Source organism: Grammomys surdaster, unplaced genomic scaffold, assembly GCF_004785775.1.
Source record: "Grammomys surdaster isolate TR1022 unplaced genomic scaffold, NIH_TR_1.0 126187, whole genome shotgun sequence".
Classification (NCBI taxonomy): Eukaryota; Metazoa; Chordata; class Mammalia; order Rodentia; family Muridae; genus Grammomys; species Grammomys surdaster.
The window spans coordinates 8838486-8856937 of NW_021620993.1; the positions used below are offsets into that span (position 1 = coordinate 8838486).

The 18452-nt window shown below is 45.1% G+C and overlaps 1 protein-coding gene across 6 annotated transcripts in view; it reads left to right on the forward strand.

The window, feature by feature from the left end:
- The window catches only part of Thoc5 (THO complex 5), a 33875-nt gene that overhangs the window by 1774 nt on the left and 13649 nt on the right, over positions 1-18452 (forward strand). The window contains exons 2-13 of one of the 6 annotated variants that reach the window (XM_028758198.1): positions 2554-2669; positions 4345-4488; positions 5292-5405; positions 5527-5624; positions 7087-7233; positions 8870-8984; positions 13063-13195; positions 13878-13916; positions 15267-15344; positions 16545-16585; positions 16809-16908; positions 17401-17536. In XM_028758198.1, the coding sequence (XP_028614031.1) occupies positions 2574-2669; positions 4345-4488; positions 5292-5405; positions 5527-5624; positions 7087-7233; positions 8870-8984; positions 13063-13195; positions 13878-13916; positions 15267-15344; positions 16545-16585; positions 16809-16908; positions 17401-17536 (1241 nt within the window). In that variant the 5' untranslated portion in view covers positions 2554-2573. The remainder of the gene's footprint in view (positions 1-2553; positions 2670-4344; positions 4489-5291; positions 5406-5526; positions 5625-7086; positions 7234-8869; positions 8985-13062; positions 13196-13877; positions 13917-15266; positions 15345-16544; positions 16586-16808; positions 16909-17400; positions 17537-18452) is intronic. The other 5 variants (XM_028758200.1, XM_028758199.1, XM_028758201.1 and 2 more) reach the window with 5 other exon arrangements.

Consider the following 18452-nt stretch of genomic DNA (forward strand, 5'->3'; position numbering starts at 1 on the left):
CTCATTCCTGGAGTCCTGAGATTAAAGGCACGAGCCATCACAGCTAGCCAAAAAAATGAGAGCACAGCATTGTGACCCATAACCATAATCTCAGCACTGCTGAGGCTGACGCAGATGGGTCTCCTATGAGCTACAGTGACTTGTCCAAAGAGAAGCCAAGGCAGATTAACCTGTCCTCTGGTGTTTAGCATAGTGCAGTCACTCAGGCACCACCCCAAATCACGTTCCTCACCCTCATGCTTTACTTGTCAGTGAGTGTCCCTACAAGCCCTGAAGGACTATTGTTCTTTTGAGAGGAAACAAGAATGAAGTGGTTTGTTGTGTCTGGAACAGTCACACAGAGGTTCCAACTCAAGGCTTCTCCCACAAGTGTCGGTGATAAATTAATAACCCTTGAAAGTTGGGGTGGCTATTAAGAGGTGGAACCTCATAAAGCATAGGCTTTGGTCTTTACTTTTGTTTCTTGTGGTTTCATTTTTCAAGATGGGATCTCATTATGTAGCCTTGTCTGGCCTGGAACTCATAAGAGGGTGACCTCTGGGCCAGACAGGGAGGCAGCAGGGATGCTGTGAGACTGGGCGATGCAGCACTGCAGGTGTTGGTGTAGTACTGGTGTAGCATCAGATGACCTACACTAGCTGTGCAGCTTTGGAGAAGCATCTCCTTTCTAAGCCTTGCTTTCCTCATCTGCGAGATGGTAGAGATGGTAGTGGTTCTTACCTGAATGGTTTTATAAAGTAACCAAGTGTGAACATCCATAAACCGCTTGGATCAAAGTCTACTCAGCGCTCAGTCAGTAGTATTACGAACAGGATTGTACACCAGACCGGAATGAAACCTAAATTTACGAAGTACTCTGACAGGCTCATGAGTAAGAGCATAGTCTTGGCAGGAATGTGGTTGGTTGTTTTGACTTAAGGTAGAGCATCTTTATAAATTCCTGGCTGTCCTAGAACTCACCATGTGGACCAGATTGGCCTCAGACTCACAGAGATCTTCTTGCTTCTGCCTCCTGAGTGCTGAGATTAAAGTTGTGTACCATCATACCCAGCTTAATTCTGAAACATCTTTTTTTAAAAGATTTATTTATTTATTTTATGTATATGTGTTCACAGTCATTCTTTTCAGACACACCAGAAAAGGGCATCGGATCCCATTACAGATGGTTGTGAGCCACCATGTGGTTTCTGGGAGTCGAACTCAGGACCTCTGGAAGAGCAGTCAGTGCTCTTAACCACTGAGCCATCTCTCCAGGCCATTCTGAAACATCTTGAAGCATTCTCTCTTTTTTTTTTTTTTTTGGTTTATTCGAGACAGGGTTTCTCTGTGTAGCTCTGGCTGTCCTGGAACTCACTCTGTAGACCAGGCTGGCCTCGAACTCAGAAATCCACCTGCCTCTGCCTCCCAAGTACTGGGATTAAAGGCGTGCGCCACCACTGCCCGGTGATTCTTTCTTTTTATTATGATGGTTGTGAGCTATCCAGCATGGGTGCTGGGAGCTGAACTCAGGTCCACTGCAAAACAGTACATGCTCTTAACTGTTGAGCCAGCCTTTCAACCCCTGACACTGAGAAATCTTTTTTTTTCTCCCCTTCTTAAGGTCTTCCCTAACAATCCTCTGAATTTTATTAATATCCATGTAACTTCATCTGTTTGTTTCTAATGTCAGTCTTTTCTCTCTCTTAGTTTGGCTATGAGTCTGTCTGTCTGTCTTGCTAAGAACCAGCTCTTTTGCTGGCATTTCTTTTTTTCTCTTCTTGAATGTGATTTCTTTCTTTGTTTCTTTGTTTCTTTCTTTGTTTCTTTCTTTCTTTCTTTCTTTCTTTCTTTCTTTTTTTTTTTTTCTTTTTGAGACAGGGTTTCTCTGTGCGGCCCTGGCTGTCCTGGAACTCACTCTGTAGACCAGGCTGGCCTCAAACTCAGAAATCCACCTGCCTCTGCCTCCCAAGTGCTGGGATTAAAGGCGTGCGCCACCACCGCCCGGCTGATTTATTTCTTATCATCTTATGTGCCTTGGTATTTTGCTTGCGTTCATGTCTGTGTGAGGGTGTGGGATCTCCTGGGATTGGAGTTGCAGACAATTGTGAGCTGCCATGTGAGTGCTGGGAATTAAACCTAGCTCTAGCTCTTCTGAAGAACAGCCAGTGCTTGTAACCCGGGAGTCATCTCTCCAGCCCTTCCTCTCTCTCTCTCTCTCTCTCTCTCTCTCTCTCTCATTCATTCTCTCTCTCTCTCTCTCTCTCTCTCTCTCTCTCTCTCTCTCTCTCTTAAATACTTTTATTAATTCTTTGACTTTTCCATACAGTGTATTTTTAAATTGTTTTTTTTTAAATTTCATGTGTATGTATGTTTTTCCTACATGTATATCTGTGCACCACATGTGAGCTTGATACTTTCAGATGTCAGAGGGCATCAGATACCCTGGAGCTTAGTTCTAGATGAATGCAGGGAGTCTAATCTAGTTCTTCTGGAAAAGCAACAAGTGCTCCTAACTGCTAAGCCATCTCTCCATTTCTCTGTGGGAAATCCTTAAAAGCGTTCTCTCCTTAACAGCTCTCTGACCTGGAAGCACAATGTCATCAGAATCCAGCAAAAAACGGAAACCCAAAGTGATCCGAAGTGATGGAGCCCCAACTGAAGGGAAGCGGAACCGATCTGACACAGAGCAGGTGAGGTTAGCCGAGGCTCCGTGCTGCGGGGAACTGATGCAGAGCAGGTGAGGTTAGCCAAGGCTCCGTGCTGCACTATGCACTGACTGCACAGCTCTCGAGCTGAGAGAGCTCATCTCGGGGCTCTCTCAGAGGCATGTGCCCTCAGGACTTCTGTGGTCCCAGAGTTCTTGTACCCCACAGTCTTCTCATCTTTTATCTAGTTCTCTCTTTTGGAATCTGTCAAGCTGATCGATGACTTAACATGTAGGGTTTTTGTTTGTTTGTTTGTTTGTTTGTTGAAACAGCGTCTCGGAGAACCCTGAACATGAACTTAAGTTCAAGTTTAGCCTTGAACTTGGTATGTAGCTGAGGGTGACCTCGAGTTTCTGATCCTCTTTCCTCCACCTTTACCCCTATAACTTAGCTGTTTTGATTATTTAGCAATTTTTTAAAAAAACTTTATGCATATGGGTGTTTTGCCTACATGTATGCTTGTGTACCACATGCATGCAGTGCTCCTGGAGGTCAGAAGAGGACATCAAATCCCTAGAACTGGAGTTATGGATAGTAGTAAGCCCCTATGTGTATGCTGGGAATTGAACCTAGGTCCTTTAGAAAAGCACTGGTTGCTGTTAACTCCTGAGCCTTCACTTCAGCCCCAGGCTTATTGGTTTCTGATTGGTTTTTGTTGTTGTTTTTTCAATCAGGATTTCACTAGGTAGTCCAGGTTAGCCCAAAACTTAAGATCATCTTGGATCATCATCTGGGTGTACTGGGATTGCTGGTGTGTGCCACCACAACTGGCTTGTTTGTTTTTTGAAGTAGACACTAAGAAAACAAATCAGTTTAAATTTAAATTAAAAAGCGACATGGGCTTATGTGTAACTTTAGTGGTAGAGCCTGTTTTCAGACCGTACAAGGCCCTGAATTAGAACCTCATATCAAGAGACGTTGCTTTTAGCACTTATATGTTTAACTTGTAAGCAGTATCTTCTAAACCAGTGCAGGAAATAAGTCCTCTTTTACAACCCAGATCTCATTTTTTAAAACATGTTTATTTTTGTCTGTATAAGTTTTTTGCCTTTTGAGTGTTTTCAGCACATCATTGTGTGTAGTGCCTGCAGAGGCCAGAAGAGGGCGCTGGTTCCCCTTGAATTGGAATGAAGACAGTTGTGAGCAACCATGTTCTTGGGAACTGAAGCGGGTCTTCTGCAAGATCAGCAGGTGCTCTAAGTCACTGCGCTATTGCTCCAGACCCGTAGGATGAGTTCCGTATACATAAATGGAAATTCATGGACAGAGTGAAGTAAAGAGAAAAATGAAACAGCAGCATTTTCCTTAGTTTCAGCGAATCAAGATTAATATAGAGATTTTTTCTTTTGATCATAGCATTGCTAATTTGGTTTTTGAGACGGGTCTGTGTTGAAGTCAGTCAACATCGCCCTGCCTCCATCTCCCAAGTGTTGCAATTATAGGAATATGCCACAATGCCTGGCTAATAGTGTAAAATTTTTAATTTTTTTGTACGTGTATGTGTGTTCACGTGTGTGAGTGTCTCACTGTGTCATCCTAGTTGGCCAGGAGTCACTGTGTAGCAATTGTAATGTCCTTACATAATGAAGGTTTTCATTCTTTACTGTCCCTGGTCTGGCAGGGAGACCCTCACCTAGGACTGCTCTTCTTGCCTTCACAGGAAGGCAAATACTACAGCGAGGAGGCTGAGGTTGACCTGAGGGACCCTGGCAGAGACTATGAGTTGTACAAGTACACTTGCCAGGAGCTACAAAGGCTGATGGCCGAGATCCAGGACCTGAAGAGCAAGGGCAGCAAGGACGTGGTAAGGAGAAAGGCTAGGCGTGCTAAGCCTGGCGTGTCTGCAAGCTGGGGCTCCTTTTGCAGTTAGGGTTGGGGTCTGGAAGCACCAGGGACCTGCCTATCAATTTGTTAGAATTTGTCAGCTCCATCTTCCACTATAGTAATGAAAGGACAAGATATCTTTTTTCTATGACTATAATGTGATATTACTGATTTAATATTTTTTACATGCCAGTCATTTTGCTATGTGTTGAGAAGTATGTGCAAATAAATCATAGAGCCCAAAATAAAATTATCATGGATGTTAAATGCATTACTCAGGCAGATATAAAACTAAACAATGTCTAAAAACTAGACAGGCGATTTAAAGAAGAATTCGCTTTTCCCAGCAGTCTTGCTCATTTTCATGTATATTGACCAATATTGTTAAGATTGTTACATTCTATAGCTCTAGGATTATAACCATGCTTTATGTAGTCAGCCTGCTCACCCTCTCTCCCTCTTCTTCTCCCTCCCTCCCTTTCTCTCTCTTTCTTCCCCTTCTCTCCCCACCTTGAGACTATGTAGCCCGGTTCTGACCTTGAAAGTCCCAGTGTAGACCAGGTTGGAATTGAACTGTTGCCTCTGCCTCCTCATTACTGGGTTTAAAGGCCTTAGTGTGCCATCATGCTTGGCCTAACTCATTTCTTTTATGACATTTCTCACTGTTCTGGGCTCTCTTTAGACTCTGCTTATGGCCCTACATGGGGTTGGCTTGGTAGCTAGGGTCTGGAGGGAACTGAGCTATCTTCTGTTAGCGGTCTTTACCAGTCTCTTTGTGCACAGGCCATTGAAATTGAAGAACGAAGGATCCAGAGCTGTGTGCATTTCATGACTCTAAAGAAGCTTAACCGATTAGCTCACATCAGGTTAAAGAAAGGAAGAGATCAGACCCACGAGGTAGAGTCGAGCTCTCGTCCCGCCTCTCTGCCCCTTTTTAACTAAGCCTTTGCCCCTTCTCTGACTTTGATGGTCAGTTCCACTCCAGATTCCCCTGCTCACCTACCTCATCCTCTCTCAGGCCAAACAGAAAGTTGATGCCTACCACCTGCAGCTCCAGAACCTGCTCTACGAGGTGATGCACCTGCAGAAGGAGATCACCAAGTGTCTGGAGTTCAAGTGAGTTCGGGAGTACAGGGCTTTGATATTCTGGTCTGTGATAATGCCTGTTCTTCCATGGCTCGGTGTGAGCCATCCCTTTGAAGGAGAATGGGCGAGCTTACAAGACTACAGGATCTGGGGGAAGGATCGGGAGATCACTTCAAGTGGACAACCTCAAGCAGTCATTTCAGATGACACAGAGAACCGTGGAAGCCTTTCGGCTCCTTTTGAGGTTAGAGCTCAGCACTTGGTAAAAACAATTTTTCTCCTCAGTGTGTATTGTGACTCACCTTCTATGCCAGAATACCAGTACCTGCTTGTCCCATTGAAAACTAACGTGCCTGTTGGTTAACATCTCCCACTCCAGGGCTGTTTTTGAAAGTATGACAGTTGAGGATAAATAAAAAACAGCAGAAAAGAATGTTACTCTCTTCTCTTTACTCTTTGCTTAATGCAAGTGGGCCAAGTCAGACTATAGTGAACTCAGGCAGGAGGCCACAGAGAGAGACGGTGAGCTCTGCAGGTACTGCTCAGGCTCTGCCTCTCACTGACTGTACAATCTCGGGCACATTTGAAATAGGGAAAAATAACCTGGCAGTGGTGGCTCACACGTTTAAAATCCCAGCACTTGGGAGGCAGAGGCAGGCAGATCTCTGTGAGTTTGAGGCCAGCCTAGTCTACATAGTGAGTTCTGAGACAACTAACAGGGCTAACAGAGAAACCCTGTCTTGAAAAAACAAAAGCAATAAAAAAAAAAAAACCCAAACAAACAGAATGAAAAATGGAAGAAGAATAGAGTACAGGTAAATTATATAACATGTATAATAAAAGGTAGTAGTTTTAAGATGGAGCTAAAGCTCCCGTCTCCTCAGAGCTACGTGAGGCGACGACAGAGGGGAGGCTAGCATGGGTAGGTGTGTTGACTATGGTAACTGTGACGCTTATGTGGCTATGGCATGAACACTCCTGACATCATCTTTTCTCTAAACAAGCAAAATTTAAAGCCTCTAGATTTTGTTCACTTCTAGTTCTGCCGAGCTGGCTTTTTCTCTTCTTACACGTATACCATGAAAATATTTTAAAGTTATGTATAGACTCTTAGGTTTAGTCTTCCATGGTGATGTGTCTTGGTTTCAACATGATGGCATAATCCTAGGCTGCAGGGATTCTGAGTCTCTTAGCTAATAGTTCTCCTGCTCAACCAGGAGATGTTTGTAAATTCATTAAGCATCCTTCTCAAGCCTTCAGCTGATTTGTGGATAAATAGGTTGGGCAGCATGGGTAAATGACTTTGTGGTATGTTACTAATAACCTCTCATCACACTGAAATGCCTGCCATTGAGCATTTGCTGAGGTAGAATTCCAGGATCTCCAGTAGCCATAGGCTGGGGCTGCGTAGACAAATGGAACCACTGCCCCTGCTAAGCCACAGTTTGGGGTTCTGAAAATGGCTGCCTAAGAACTTTGTTTCTGCTTGTAGGTCAAAGCATGAAGAAATTGATCTGGTCAGTTTAGAGGAATTTTATTCAGAGGCTCCACCAAACATCAGCAAGGCTGAGATCACCATGGGAGACCCTCACCAACAGACGTTGGCACGTTTGGACTGGGAGCTGGAGCAGCGGAAAAGGTGGTGCTTCCTCCTTCCTGACCTGGTTAACCACACAGTGACAGTGCTTGGTCATGACCCAGGATTAGACCAAGTAGTCTCCAGGACCAAATCTCACTTTCTTATTTATTCAGCCTGGACTATTCAAACGTGACTGACTCCTTTCAGGGTGGCCTTATGACTGTTAAGGTTATCAGTAGGAAGTTGGAAGTGATGGTATGTAGCTCAGTGGTGGAATCTTTGCCCACCATGCACGAGGCTCTTGACTCAGTGCCCAACACTGCAAAGGGGACTCTGCACCGGAAGGTGGCTCAGTAGGTAAAGTTTTTGTTGTACAAGGCTTTGGCCCTGAGTTTGGATCCCAAGTACATGTAAAAAGGCTGGGTGAAGTGGCGTGAGTCTGAGGTGTAGAAACTAGTAGATCCCATGATGTTTCTAGCCAGCCAGCCTAAGCAGTGAGCTCCAGGTACAGTGGGAGACCCTGCCTCAAAAACTAGGCAGAGAATAATGAAGAAGGCAGTCGGGCTGACGGCTGCTCTCTCCATGTGCTCTCATGGATGAGTATACCCACACACATTCATGTGTGTGCACACGCACATGCATACACACACAAACTATAGAGGTAAGTAAGAAATGGGGAGAGACGTGGAAGAAAGCAGTCATGGTGACAAACGACAAGATAAATTGCTACTGTTCATGAAAATGTCACAGTGAATCCCACTGGTTTACTAGCTGTGTTAGTTGCTTTCCTCGTTACTCTGACAGAATGCCCTAACAGACGACCTAGAGGAAAGAGCCTATTGTGGCTCACATCAGAAGGGGTGTGTGTGTGTGTGTGTGTGTGTGTGTGTGTGTGTGTGTGTGTCCAACCGTGAAATTGGTTCTCTTCTCTCACCTTTCCATGAGTTCCTAGGGTTGATCTCAGGCCATTAGGCTTGCTGGCCCAGTGCCTTTACCCAAACGTGCAGCGTGGCCAAGGTGACTGAACTTCTGTTCTTCCCTCCCACATGTCTGAGTGCTAGGATTTAGATACGCACCATCACATCTGAATTTAGGTGGTGCCAGGCAGGCACTCTACCAACTGAGCACATCTTAAACTCCTAAATACCTTTGTTGCTTGTCTTGGTTAGGGTTTCTCTTGTTATGATATTACACCATGACTAAAAGCTACTTGGGGAAGAAAGGTTTATTTCAGCTTACAACCCTCAGCTCACACTCCACCACTGAGGAAAGCCAGGCGGGACGCAGAGCAGTGGAGGACTGCTGTGTGCTGCCTCATTCCCCCTGGCTTCCTATAATCCTAGCTACAACTTGAGTTTGGTCCCTGGAAACCACATGGTAGGAGAAAACCGACTAGTGTAAGTTGTTATCTGATCGGCACACGTGCCATAACTCAGGAGCCCTCTCCCTGCCCCACCCCACCCCCACAAAATAAAATAAATAGTACAAAAATAGTTTCAAGTCAACATATTTGAGGATTTATGTAATTACTAAGTACAATAGTGCTTATATGGAACTTACTATAGCATTTGGCACATAGTCAGTGCTGGCTGTCATTAGAATAGTCAGAGCTGTTACAAGTAAGGTCAGAGAGTGAACAGGTATGTGACAGTATCCCTGCAAGGCATTCCTGACAGTGCCCTGTGTGCTCCTTTAGGCTGGCAGAGAAGTACCGAGAATGTCTGTCCAACAAGGAGAAGATCCTGAAGGAGATTGAGGTGAAGAAGGAGTATCTGAGCAGCCTCCAGCCTCGCCTCAACAGCATCATGCAGGTGAGGGTGGCTCTGCCTTACCACAGAGTCCACCACACTCTGGGCTTTCCCAGCTGTCATCCTCATCAGGTTACTCTGTGAGAATGGTTTTTGTGAGAGGGAGGAGTTATGTTCAGAAGTAAAGAAACCCTGGGCCTCTGCACTCGGAGCATACCCACCCACCTGGACTGTTATTTATCCCTAGCTTTCAGGTTCCTCACCAGCCTGCTGTCTCTAGGCATTTAAACTTGCTTCCTGTGGACATGTAGTTGGTTCCCTCTGTACCGCAGGGGCTGGGGAAGAAAAATGGAAGGCTCTCTAAAAGGAACTGGACTCATTTGAAAAGCTTCCACTGTACATGTATGGAATCAATCTGTGTGTATGTGTGTGTGTGCACATGTATCTGTATGTGTATGTGTTTACACACAAACATAGATACATACGTACATATATGTGTGTGAGTATGTAACCTGACTTTTGTTTGTTTGTGATGCCAGATTTGGTCTAAATTCTACAGTTTTATGAAGCAAAATAAATGGCTAATGAGGAGGACCTTTGTGAAAGGAGTCGAGAGAAATTTAAATCTGTTTTTCTAGGACTTGGCAAGGTCTTCACTTCTTCCTGTCAGCTCTAGAATTAGAGTTGTTAGCAAATATATATTTTTCCAGTAGAACTTGATAATAGGAAACAAAAGAACATGGAGCTGGTCTGCTGATAGACCTGGGAAACTGCAGCAGGAAGGTTGTGAGTTTGAGACCAGCCTGCACTGAATACAGAGCAGACTCTTTATTCTGCCTGGCCTACGTAACTAGACTGTTTCTCAAAAAATCAAGAAGATGTATTTGCTGGCACATGCCTTGAGGCTAGCCTGGTCTCCATAAGAGTTCCAAACTAGTCAGGTCTACATAGTGGGATCCCATCTCATAATCAAGCAGAGACGGAGAGAGAGGGAGATAAAGGGGGAGCAGAGAAAGACTGGGAATGGGACTAGGCAGTCCGGCTGTGTTGATCCTCCAGGCCCTCTGCATTGCTCTGTTATGTGCACTGCACTTACTGTTGAAGGTCATTTAGAGCATGGGCGCATACCTCAGAGAATAACTAGAGAGAAAGATCTATTACAAAACAGTCAGTACAGTTTCATTTGTGTGCCTTGGCTTGTGGAGTGTCTGTATGAAGATGATATATGTGTGTGAGTTTTGTGCGTGCTTAGTAAAATGCCTGTAGTCACACCAAACCGTTAACAGTTGCCTTGCTAACTGAGAGGCTTTGTTTTATAAAATAAATTTGAACATACCTTTTATCTTTTTTCCTTTCCTTCTTTTCTTTCTCTTTTCTTTCTTTTCTTTTCTCTCTCTCTTTTTTTTTTTAGACAGGCTTTCTGTATGTGGCCCTGGCTGTACTGAAACTCACTCTGTAGACCAGGCTGGCCTCAAACTTATAGAGATCCACCTGTCTCTGCTTCCTGAGTGCTGGGATTAGAGTTGTGCCCCTCCAAGCCCAGCTTTTTTTTTTTTTTTTTAATTCTTGCCTGTGGTGTGTATCTGTATATGTGTTAGAGGTTGGCACCTGTGTCTTCTGTAGGTCTCATTTATTCATTGAGACAGGACCTTACCTATTGGTTAGACTAACTGGCCAGCAAGCTCCAAGAGTCCTCAAGTCTCCTGTCCTCCAGCATACAGTGCGGGATTGCAGTCTTGTCACCATGTATGCTGGGATCCGAACTCAGACCCTCATCCTTGAGCAGCAAGCACTCTACTGACCGAGCCATTTCCACAGCCCCTTTGAACTCATTTTCTGATACCATACATACATACATTATTTAAAAAAAAAAAAAATCTGGGTATGTATGCTTGTAGTCCCAGCAACTAAGAACGGCGATTACTTGGCACCATGAGTTTGAGTCTGTCCTGGGCAATATAGCTAGACCCGATTCCCTAAAGATAAAAATAAAGTCGTAATTTTGGAGCAGGAAAGATGGCTCAGTGATTAAACATACTGGCAGCTCTTCCAGAGGACCAGTTTCATTTTTCAGAACCGTTGTGTCAGCTCACAATTATCTGAAACTCCAGTTCCAGAGATCCAGCACCTTCTTCTGGCCTCTGTGGAGGTGCACATGGCGCACAGACATGCATGCAAACAAAGGATCCATGCATATAAAAGAAAAATAGATATTTAAATTAAAAAACAGTGAGTTCTGTTGTTTTTGTTTTGATGTGGAGTCTCTTTGCATAGCATGAACTCACAGAGATCCTTCTGCCTCCTAAGAGCTAGGATTAAAGTGTGTGCCATGTTGCTTGGCTTAAAATAAAAAATATTTTTAAAAATCTTGATTTTTTTTTAGGGCTTGGGATGCAATTTAGTGGTAGATTGCATGCTTAGTATACAGAAGTACTAGGTTCGTTCCCCATCACCAAAAAATAACACCAATAACTTTACATACAGAAATGCATACAACCCATTATGTACAGCTGGATGACTGTTTATTGAGTGGACACATCTATATAACTATTCAAAGTCAAGAGAAAGAACTTAATTATTTTTTTAGATTTTATACGTATGAATGTTTTGCCTCATCAGTGCATATGCACCACATATGTGCCTGGTACCCTGAGTGAGAAATCAGAAGGGGTTGGATTCCCTGGATCTAGAGTTACAGGTGATTGTGAGCCACCATGTAATACATGTGGGTGCTGGGAACAGAACCCAGGAAGTATAGAAGAGCAGTCAGCACTCTTAACTGCTGAGCCGTCTATTTAGCCTGGGCCGTCTTTTTATTTCCAGCTCCCAGACACTACATTCTCCTGCCCCCCAGTAACCTTTTTTTTGGCTTTTAACACCATAGACTAGCCTTCTATGGATTTGAGCTTTATATAGATAGAATCATATAAACTCTTTGGTATCTGGTTTCTTTTGTCCACTGGTATTTTAAAATTTATCTGTGTTCCTCTGAGTATCAAGTTTTTTTGTTTATCTGTTTGTTTTCTTTTGTTTTTGTAATAATTTTATTTCAGATATGCCCAGATTGGGTCTGTTATAAATAATGTGGCTTTGAGTATTGTTATACATGTTTTTGTTTTGTTTTTTTTTTTTTGTTTTTTTTTTTTTTTGTTTGGTTTGGTTTGGTTTTTCGAGACAGGGTTTCTCTGTGTAGCCCTAGCTATCCTGGAACTCACTCTGTAGACCAGGCTAGCCTTGAACTCTCGAACTCAGAAATCCGCCTACCTCTGCCTCCCAAGTGCTGGGATTAAAGGCGTGCACCACCATCGCCCGGCGTTATATATGTTTTTTAGTCCTCAAATGTACACTGCTGGTATAGACTGCTGGCCCATGTAGATTCTTCTATGCATGTATTTAGCTTCGATAGCCTCTGATACTGTTTCCTAAATGACCGTTCAGATTGACAGATAGTCCCACGGGCACCCAGTGGAACTTGAGATCTCTCAGTATCCTTGCCAGTGCTTGAAACTACCATTGCTCCTTGTCTTAGCCAGTCTGGAGGTTGTCTTTAAAGTTGTTGTTTGTGTGTTTGTGTGTATGTAGGTATATGTATCTTGTGTGTATGTGTCATGAAGGTGGAGGTCAGAGGATACCTTGCAGGAGTCAGTTTTCCCTTCCACCCTGTGGCGAGCAGGCTCAGTAGCGAGTGCCTCTACTGCTGACTAATCTCAGTATCCCTGCTGTTTGTTTTGTATTTTTTGTTTCACCAAGGACTTGTGATGGTGAGCGTGATACATGACTCTTTTCCTCACACTTTCCCTCTGCTCCTTTCTTGTTCTTCTGCCACTGAGCTACACAGCCCCTTAATGTTTTCTGATCCCATTAGAAATGTGCAAGTGACATCTTCTCATAATTCCGTTCTCTTACTCTCTCACTTTTATTAAATGCATGGTTTTATATTGAGCTTTTATCTCACCATAGTTTATCATGTATCATCTTTGTAAATAAATAGTAGCTTCTGGTTGACAGAGCTCAGTAATAGAATGTTTGCCTCACATGCTCAAGGCTCTGGACTCAATCACCAGTTCAGCTAAAAGAAAAAGTAAAGAAATAGTCACACAGCCTCCGTGTGGGTAGACTAAGAACCTTCTGTTGCTTGCAGGCTTCCTTGCCAGTGCAAGAATACCTGTTCATGCCGTTTGACCAGGCACACAAGCAGTATGAGACTGCCAGGCACCTGCCGCCTCCCCTCTATGTGCTGTTTGTGCAGGCCACTGCATACGGGCAGGCCTGTGGTGAGTATGGGGGCTGGGCAGGGAGGGGCTATGGGAGAAGCAGCCATAGTGAGGAAGGACTGCCTGCCAGGAGAGCTCCCCAGCTTTGCCCCAGAGCCCTCAGGTGGCAGATGCTGCCTTCCTTTGTACCTTTAGCATGGCTGCTACCCCAGCTAGCCTGAGGCTTGACTGATGTGATGGACATGTCAGAATGGACGGCTTTGGATTTTTATAAACCTGGCTGTACAGCTCTTATGTACAGTTCTCAGACAGCCTGTGTCAGGTCTCATGTGCTCACGCCATCGAGATATACTTGTCAGGTGGATCAGTGTCTCCTGTTGTGTTTTGGGGGTGGGGTGCTTGGTGAAGTCAGGTCCTAGGCAGCACTGCCAGGCTTCCCCATGCTGGAAACAGCCTGCATGATTTAAGGTGCATTACCAGGTGAGAGGAGGAACCCCTGGCTGCTCAGGATACCCTTGACTGCTAAGGATTTTAAAGGTTTTGCTCTGCCCAGTGCAGCTTTCACTTAGCACTAAACTTTTCTTCCTTATTCACACCTTATCCCATGGCATCAGACAGACATACACTGTTCCTGTGCATGCCCCGTCCCAGCCATGGCACCAGGACATTACTGTGTCTTTTCTTGTGTCTCCTTGGTCCGTCCGTCTCCTCCTCCCCCTTTGTTCTCTTCCGTTGCCATCAGCAGCTCATATGAAACCCTCTTCCCAGCCCCCTAGACAGGGTGAGTAACTTTCTTTTGTGTTTAAAGTTCTACTGTTTGCACTTCTATTTTCCTGTAGAATTCAAGACTAAACTATTAAAAAGACTGTTGTAGGTAAGGACTGTGACTCTGTGGTAGAGGGTCGGCCTGGCATGTGGAGGGTGAACTGGATCCTCAAGGCAGTTTCCGGCACTCACCTGGGGTTCAGCTTGCTTGGTTGGGATGGGATGGTTTATACATTGTTGTCAGATATAAAGCAGTAGTTGCCAGTAGTCTTTCTTCCTTCTTCATAGTGTAGTCAGGCAAATAGTATCAGGGTTCTGTGACATTCCTACCCTTAAGACAGAGGAGGAGGAGGAGCTGGGGTGTAGCTTAAGCCCTAATTCCATCTCTCACTACCATCAGTAAAGAAAAAGAAAGAAAAACTAGGGTGTCTTACTTGCTTACAGCAGTAGGATCCCAGAGTTCCACAGACACATACCGAGGGACTACTCATGACACATAGGCAGAGTGGGGCAGATTGTTACTGAGTGCTTAAGAGACAAGCTCAAGTCCAGTCAACCTGAAGTGGACTCTGCTCCATTTCCTGAGTGTGGTTTGTTACTTCATGAACACTAAACTTCTCTGCATGTCTATACTAATAGCAGGCCGCACGCGGTTGAGAGACTTAGAGTGTATGGATTTACCTGTGGTGCTTGGGATCAGAGCCACAGCCTTATGCATGTTAACCGTGTGTTCTTCTGCACTACACTCCTCACCCCAAGACCAGTGTATCTGACATGTAACCCTTAGTTCATTCATCTCCTGCTACTTAACAAACAGCTACTAGTTCCCAAGTGTCTCTTTTATAGATGTGGAAACTGAGCCTCAGGTCATAAGGTTATCTTCCAGGTCACAGACTCAGTAATGAGTGGGACAGGAATTCATTCAGGTCTGGGACAAGGCTGCAGCATCCAAGCTCCTGTCTGCTCTTCTCTGCTGCCCAGTAAGATGAGACAAGGCAGGCCAGGTGCTTGGTGACATTCAGAATACAGAAATTTTTACAGAGGGTGACACATCATCTCTGAAATGGGGATGGGTGCCTACTTCTATGTGCAGACATTCTTAGGACAGCTGATGGAAGAGTCCTGTTGGGTGACAAACCCCAGGCCTGGGCTTTGCACCAGTCTCAGGGATGTTCAGCTGGGAAGCGATGCTCTGAATTATTTGTTCTTAGCAAGAATAGAGAAAAGATTTTTGGTGCTGTCTCCAATGCCTGTGTGTGTGTGTGTGCCCTTCCACTCAGTCAGTCAGGGCCGTGCAGCTGCGGAGCTAGCTTGCACTCAGCAGCTCCTCTAACAGCTTTTCCAAGAGGCCTTTTCTCACCTCTAGATAAGACGTTGTCTGTGGCGATTGAAGGCAGTGTGGACGAAGCCAAAGCTCTTTTCAAGCCCCCTGAAGACTCCCAAGGTAACACGGTGAACGGGATACTTCCAAAGACACTAAATCACTACTGAGCTCTTGGTCCTTTGAGAAATAGCTGGACTGGTGCAGGATAGAAGGAGGCTTGGCTTGTGTCAGTTTTAGGGTAGGCCCAGGCCCAAGAGAATCACCACATGCAGCCTTTGGATCTCAGCCCAGCCAACCACTAGCACCCAGGAACACTTTGATCCTGAGGAAGGCAGGTAATGTGTTTGACTCATTGTAAAAGGTAGCTGGTTATAGGTTATTGCCCATAATCCCCGAATTCTAGAGGTTGTGACGAGAAAACTTATACAGATTTGAACCCAGACTGGTCAATAAAGCGACTTTCAGGCCAGCCAAGGTGACATATTGAGATATCTTAGTGTTCCCCTGTTGCCCCCAAAAAGAGAGAAAAATTTTTCATATAGAATCATTGTGTGGACTACATGAAAGGCTGGTCTTGTCTTCTGCACACAGCAACTGTCTAATTATACCAGTAGCCATTGTTACTTATGCTACTCTTAAAACCAGCTCCCACAAAGGGCTTTATGCTGCATAAAATGACATTTAAAAGACCCTGGAAAGGGGGCTGGTGAGATGGATCAGTGGTTAAGAGCACTGACTGCTCTTCCAGAGGCCCTGAGTTCAATTCCCAGAAACCACATGATGGCTCAAAACCTCCTGTAATGGGGTCTGATGCCCTCTTCTCGTGTGTCTGAAGACAGCTATATTGTACTCATAAATAAAATAAAATAAAATAAAATAAAATAAAATAAAATAAAATAAAATAAAATAAAATAAATGATGAAATAGTTCTTTGGGGAAAAAAAAAGACCCTTGAAAACCAGGACTGGAGGCTGGCGATGACTTAGCAGGTAAAGTGCTTGCTACACAAACACGAAGACCTTAGTTCTGATCCCTAGCACCCACGTCAACAAAACAAAACAAAACACAAACCTGGATATAACACGGTATGCTCTTACCTTCAATGCTGAGGGTGGAGAAAGGTCCCAGGAGCTGGCTGGCCAGCCCCTCTAGCTGGAATGTCCAGCTCTGTGAAAGACTGCCTCAAAATAAAGAAAGAAACAGCTGGGTGTGGTGGCACTCCGGAGGCTGAGGCAAGCAGAGCTCTGTGAGGTTGAGGCTCACCATCAGGGCACCTCTGCAGTTACCTCACTTCTCACTGCCTTCTCTGTTTGGCTTCAGATGACGAAAGTGACTCGGATGCTGACGAGGAACAAACCACGGTGAGCCCGCTTTCTGCTGTGGGATATGAAGCAGCCATGCTGTTTTCAAGCACTGCACTCTACAAGAACAAAAGGAGGAGGGCTGAATAACTGTGCTGGGACAAGAACCTGGCAGCAGGGTAGCTGAGGCAGAAGGTCCCAGGCAGCTGTGCTGAGGCTGTGGGAGATAGAGATGCAAAGGGGGAGACTCACGTGACTCATGCTTAGGTTTTCTTTTGTCCAGAAGCGGCGTCGGCCCACTCTTGGGGTTCAGTTGGATGACAAGCGCAAGGAGATGCTGAAAAGGCACCCACTGTCTGTTCTACTGGATCTGAAGTGCAAAGGTCTGACTGCATTCACTCACATAGCTCCATAGTACCTAAGAGCTTGGTCAACTGTTGGTGTAAAGCTCTAGTAAGCTAGAGAGACTCTTTGCTTGTAATATTTCAGTGTCCTATTTCTGGTTTTCCTCCTTTTAAAAATTATGTTTTTAATATGTGTGAGTGTGTGTGTGTGTGTGTGTACCACTGCAGCAGTCATATGGAAGTCAGAGAACACTGGTTCTTTCTACTGTATGTCTCAGGAGTTGAGCTAAGACCATCAGGTGACTTTACCCTCTGAACTGTCACTCTGACCATTTTTCATTTTACGTGGCGTGGTGTTTTTGTTTTTATTATTCTTCTGAGATGGGGACTTTAGTAGTCCTGGCTGTTCTAGAACTTGTTATATACACCAGGTGGCTGTGAACTAGAGATCCTCTTGCCTCTTTGCCTTCCAAGGGCTGGGATTAAATATATGCACCAGCATGCCTGGCCTCTGGTGTGTTTGATTCCTAGCTGAGCTCGTCTTTCCTGCTCCTGCAGACAGCAGTGTGCTTCATCTGACTTTCTACTATCTCATGAACCTCAACATCATGACCGTGAAAGCCAAAGTGACGACCGCCATGGAGCTGATCACCCCCATCAGTGCAGGGTATGGGGACAGAAAGAAGGGTTGTGGGAGAGGGACACACTGACAGCCCTGTTCTCTAGTCCTCCCTCTGGCTATTAGAGGATCCTTTGCCATGCTGATTTCTGTTACTGTGGCCCCAGAGTGTGGGAATCCTGACAGTCACTGAAATTTAGAAGTGCTCTCTGACTTACTACACTTGTGAGACCTCTTACTACACTGCAGATAGAACCAGTGATAACGTCGTATTTGCTGTGTAGAGCAGAGCCTCGGGCTTTTTACAGCCAATAATGCGTGTAAATGCATGAATGCGGTCGGAGACATGACCAAGTTGACAGATTTTGGTCCCTTTCTCATTTTTGTCCCAGGGTATCAGGATATTGTTTCCCAGCTCAGTTCAGTCTCCAGTTTTGTCCTTATCTCGGTGGTAAGTGGAGGACTGCAAACAGGCAGCCACAGCGTCCCCAGGAAGCCCAGACATTGGTAGTCTTGTTCTGCAGTCCAAATTGGAAGAACAGGACAGAAAGGACTGGGGTACCCTAGCCTGCACTTAGGAACACTGCCCTATCCTAGCATCCCTGGCCCTACTGTCAGCTGGAGAGGATGGAGAGGAAGCCCAGAGGCTCAGAAAGGTGTGGTGTCTTCTGCAGCAGAGCTCTGCCTAGCTCTTTCCATTCTGCCAGATAGGAGGAGTTCCTGGCTTTAGAACCTGCACTTGATGTCTACTTCTGCAGCCTTTACTTGGTAGTTTTGGGCTTCCTGGGGCATGCTGGGTGCAGTTAACTGTGTTCCCAGCAGAGGGAGCCAAAGCTTGTTCCACATCTTAGCCAGGTTTTTCCTTCACTGAGCAGTTCTAGGTCTCTCCCTCTCCCTCTCCCTCTCCCTCTCCCTCTCCCTCTCCCTCTCCCTCTCCCTCTCCCTCACCCTCTCCCTCCCCCTC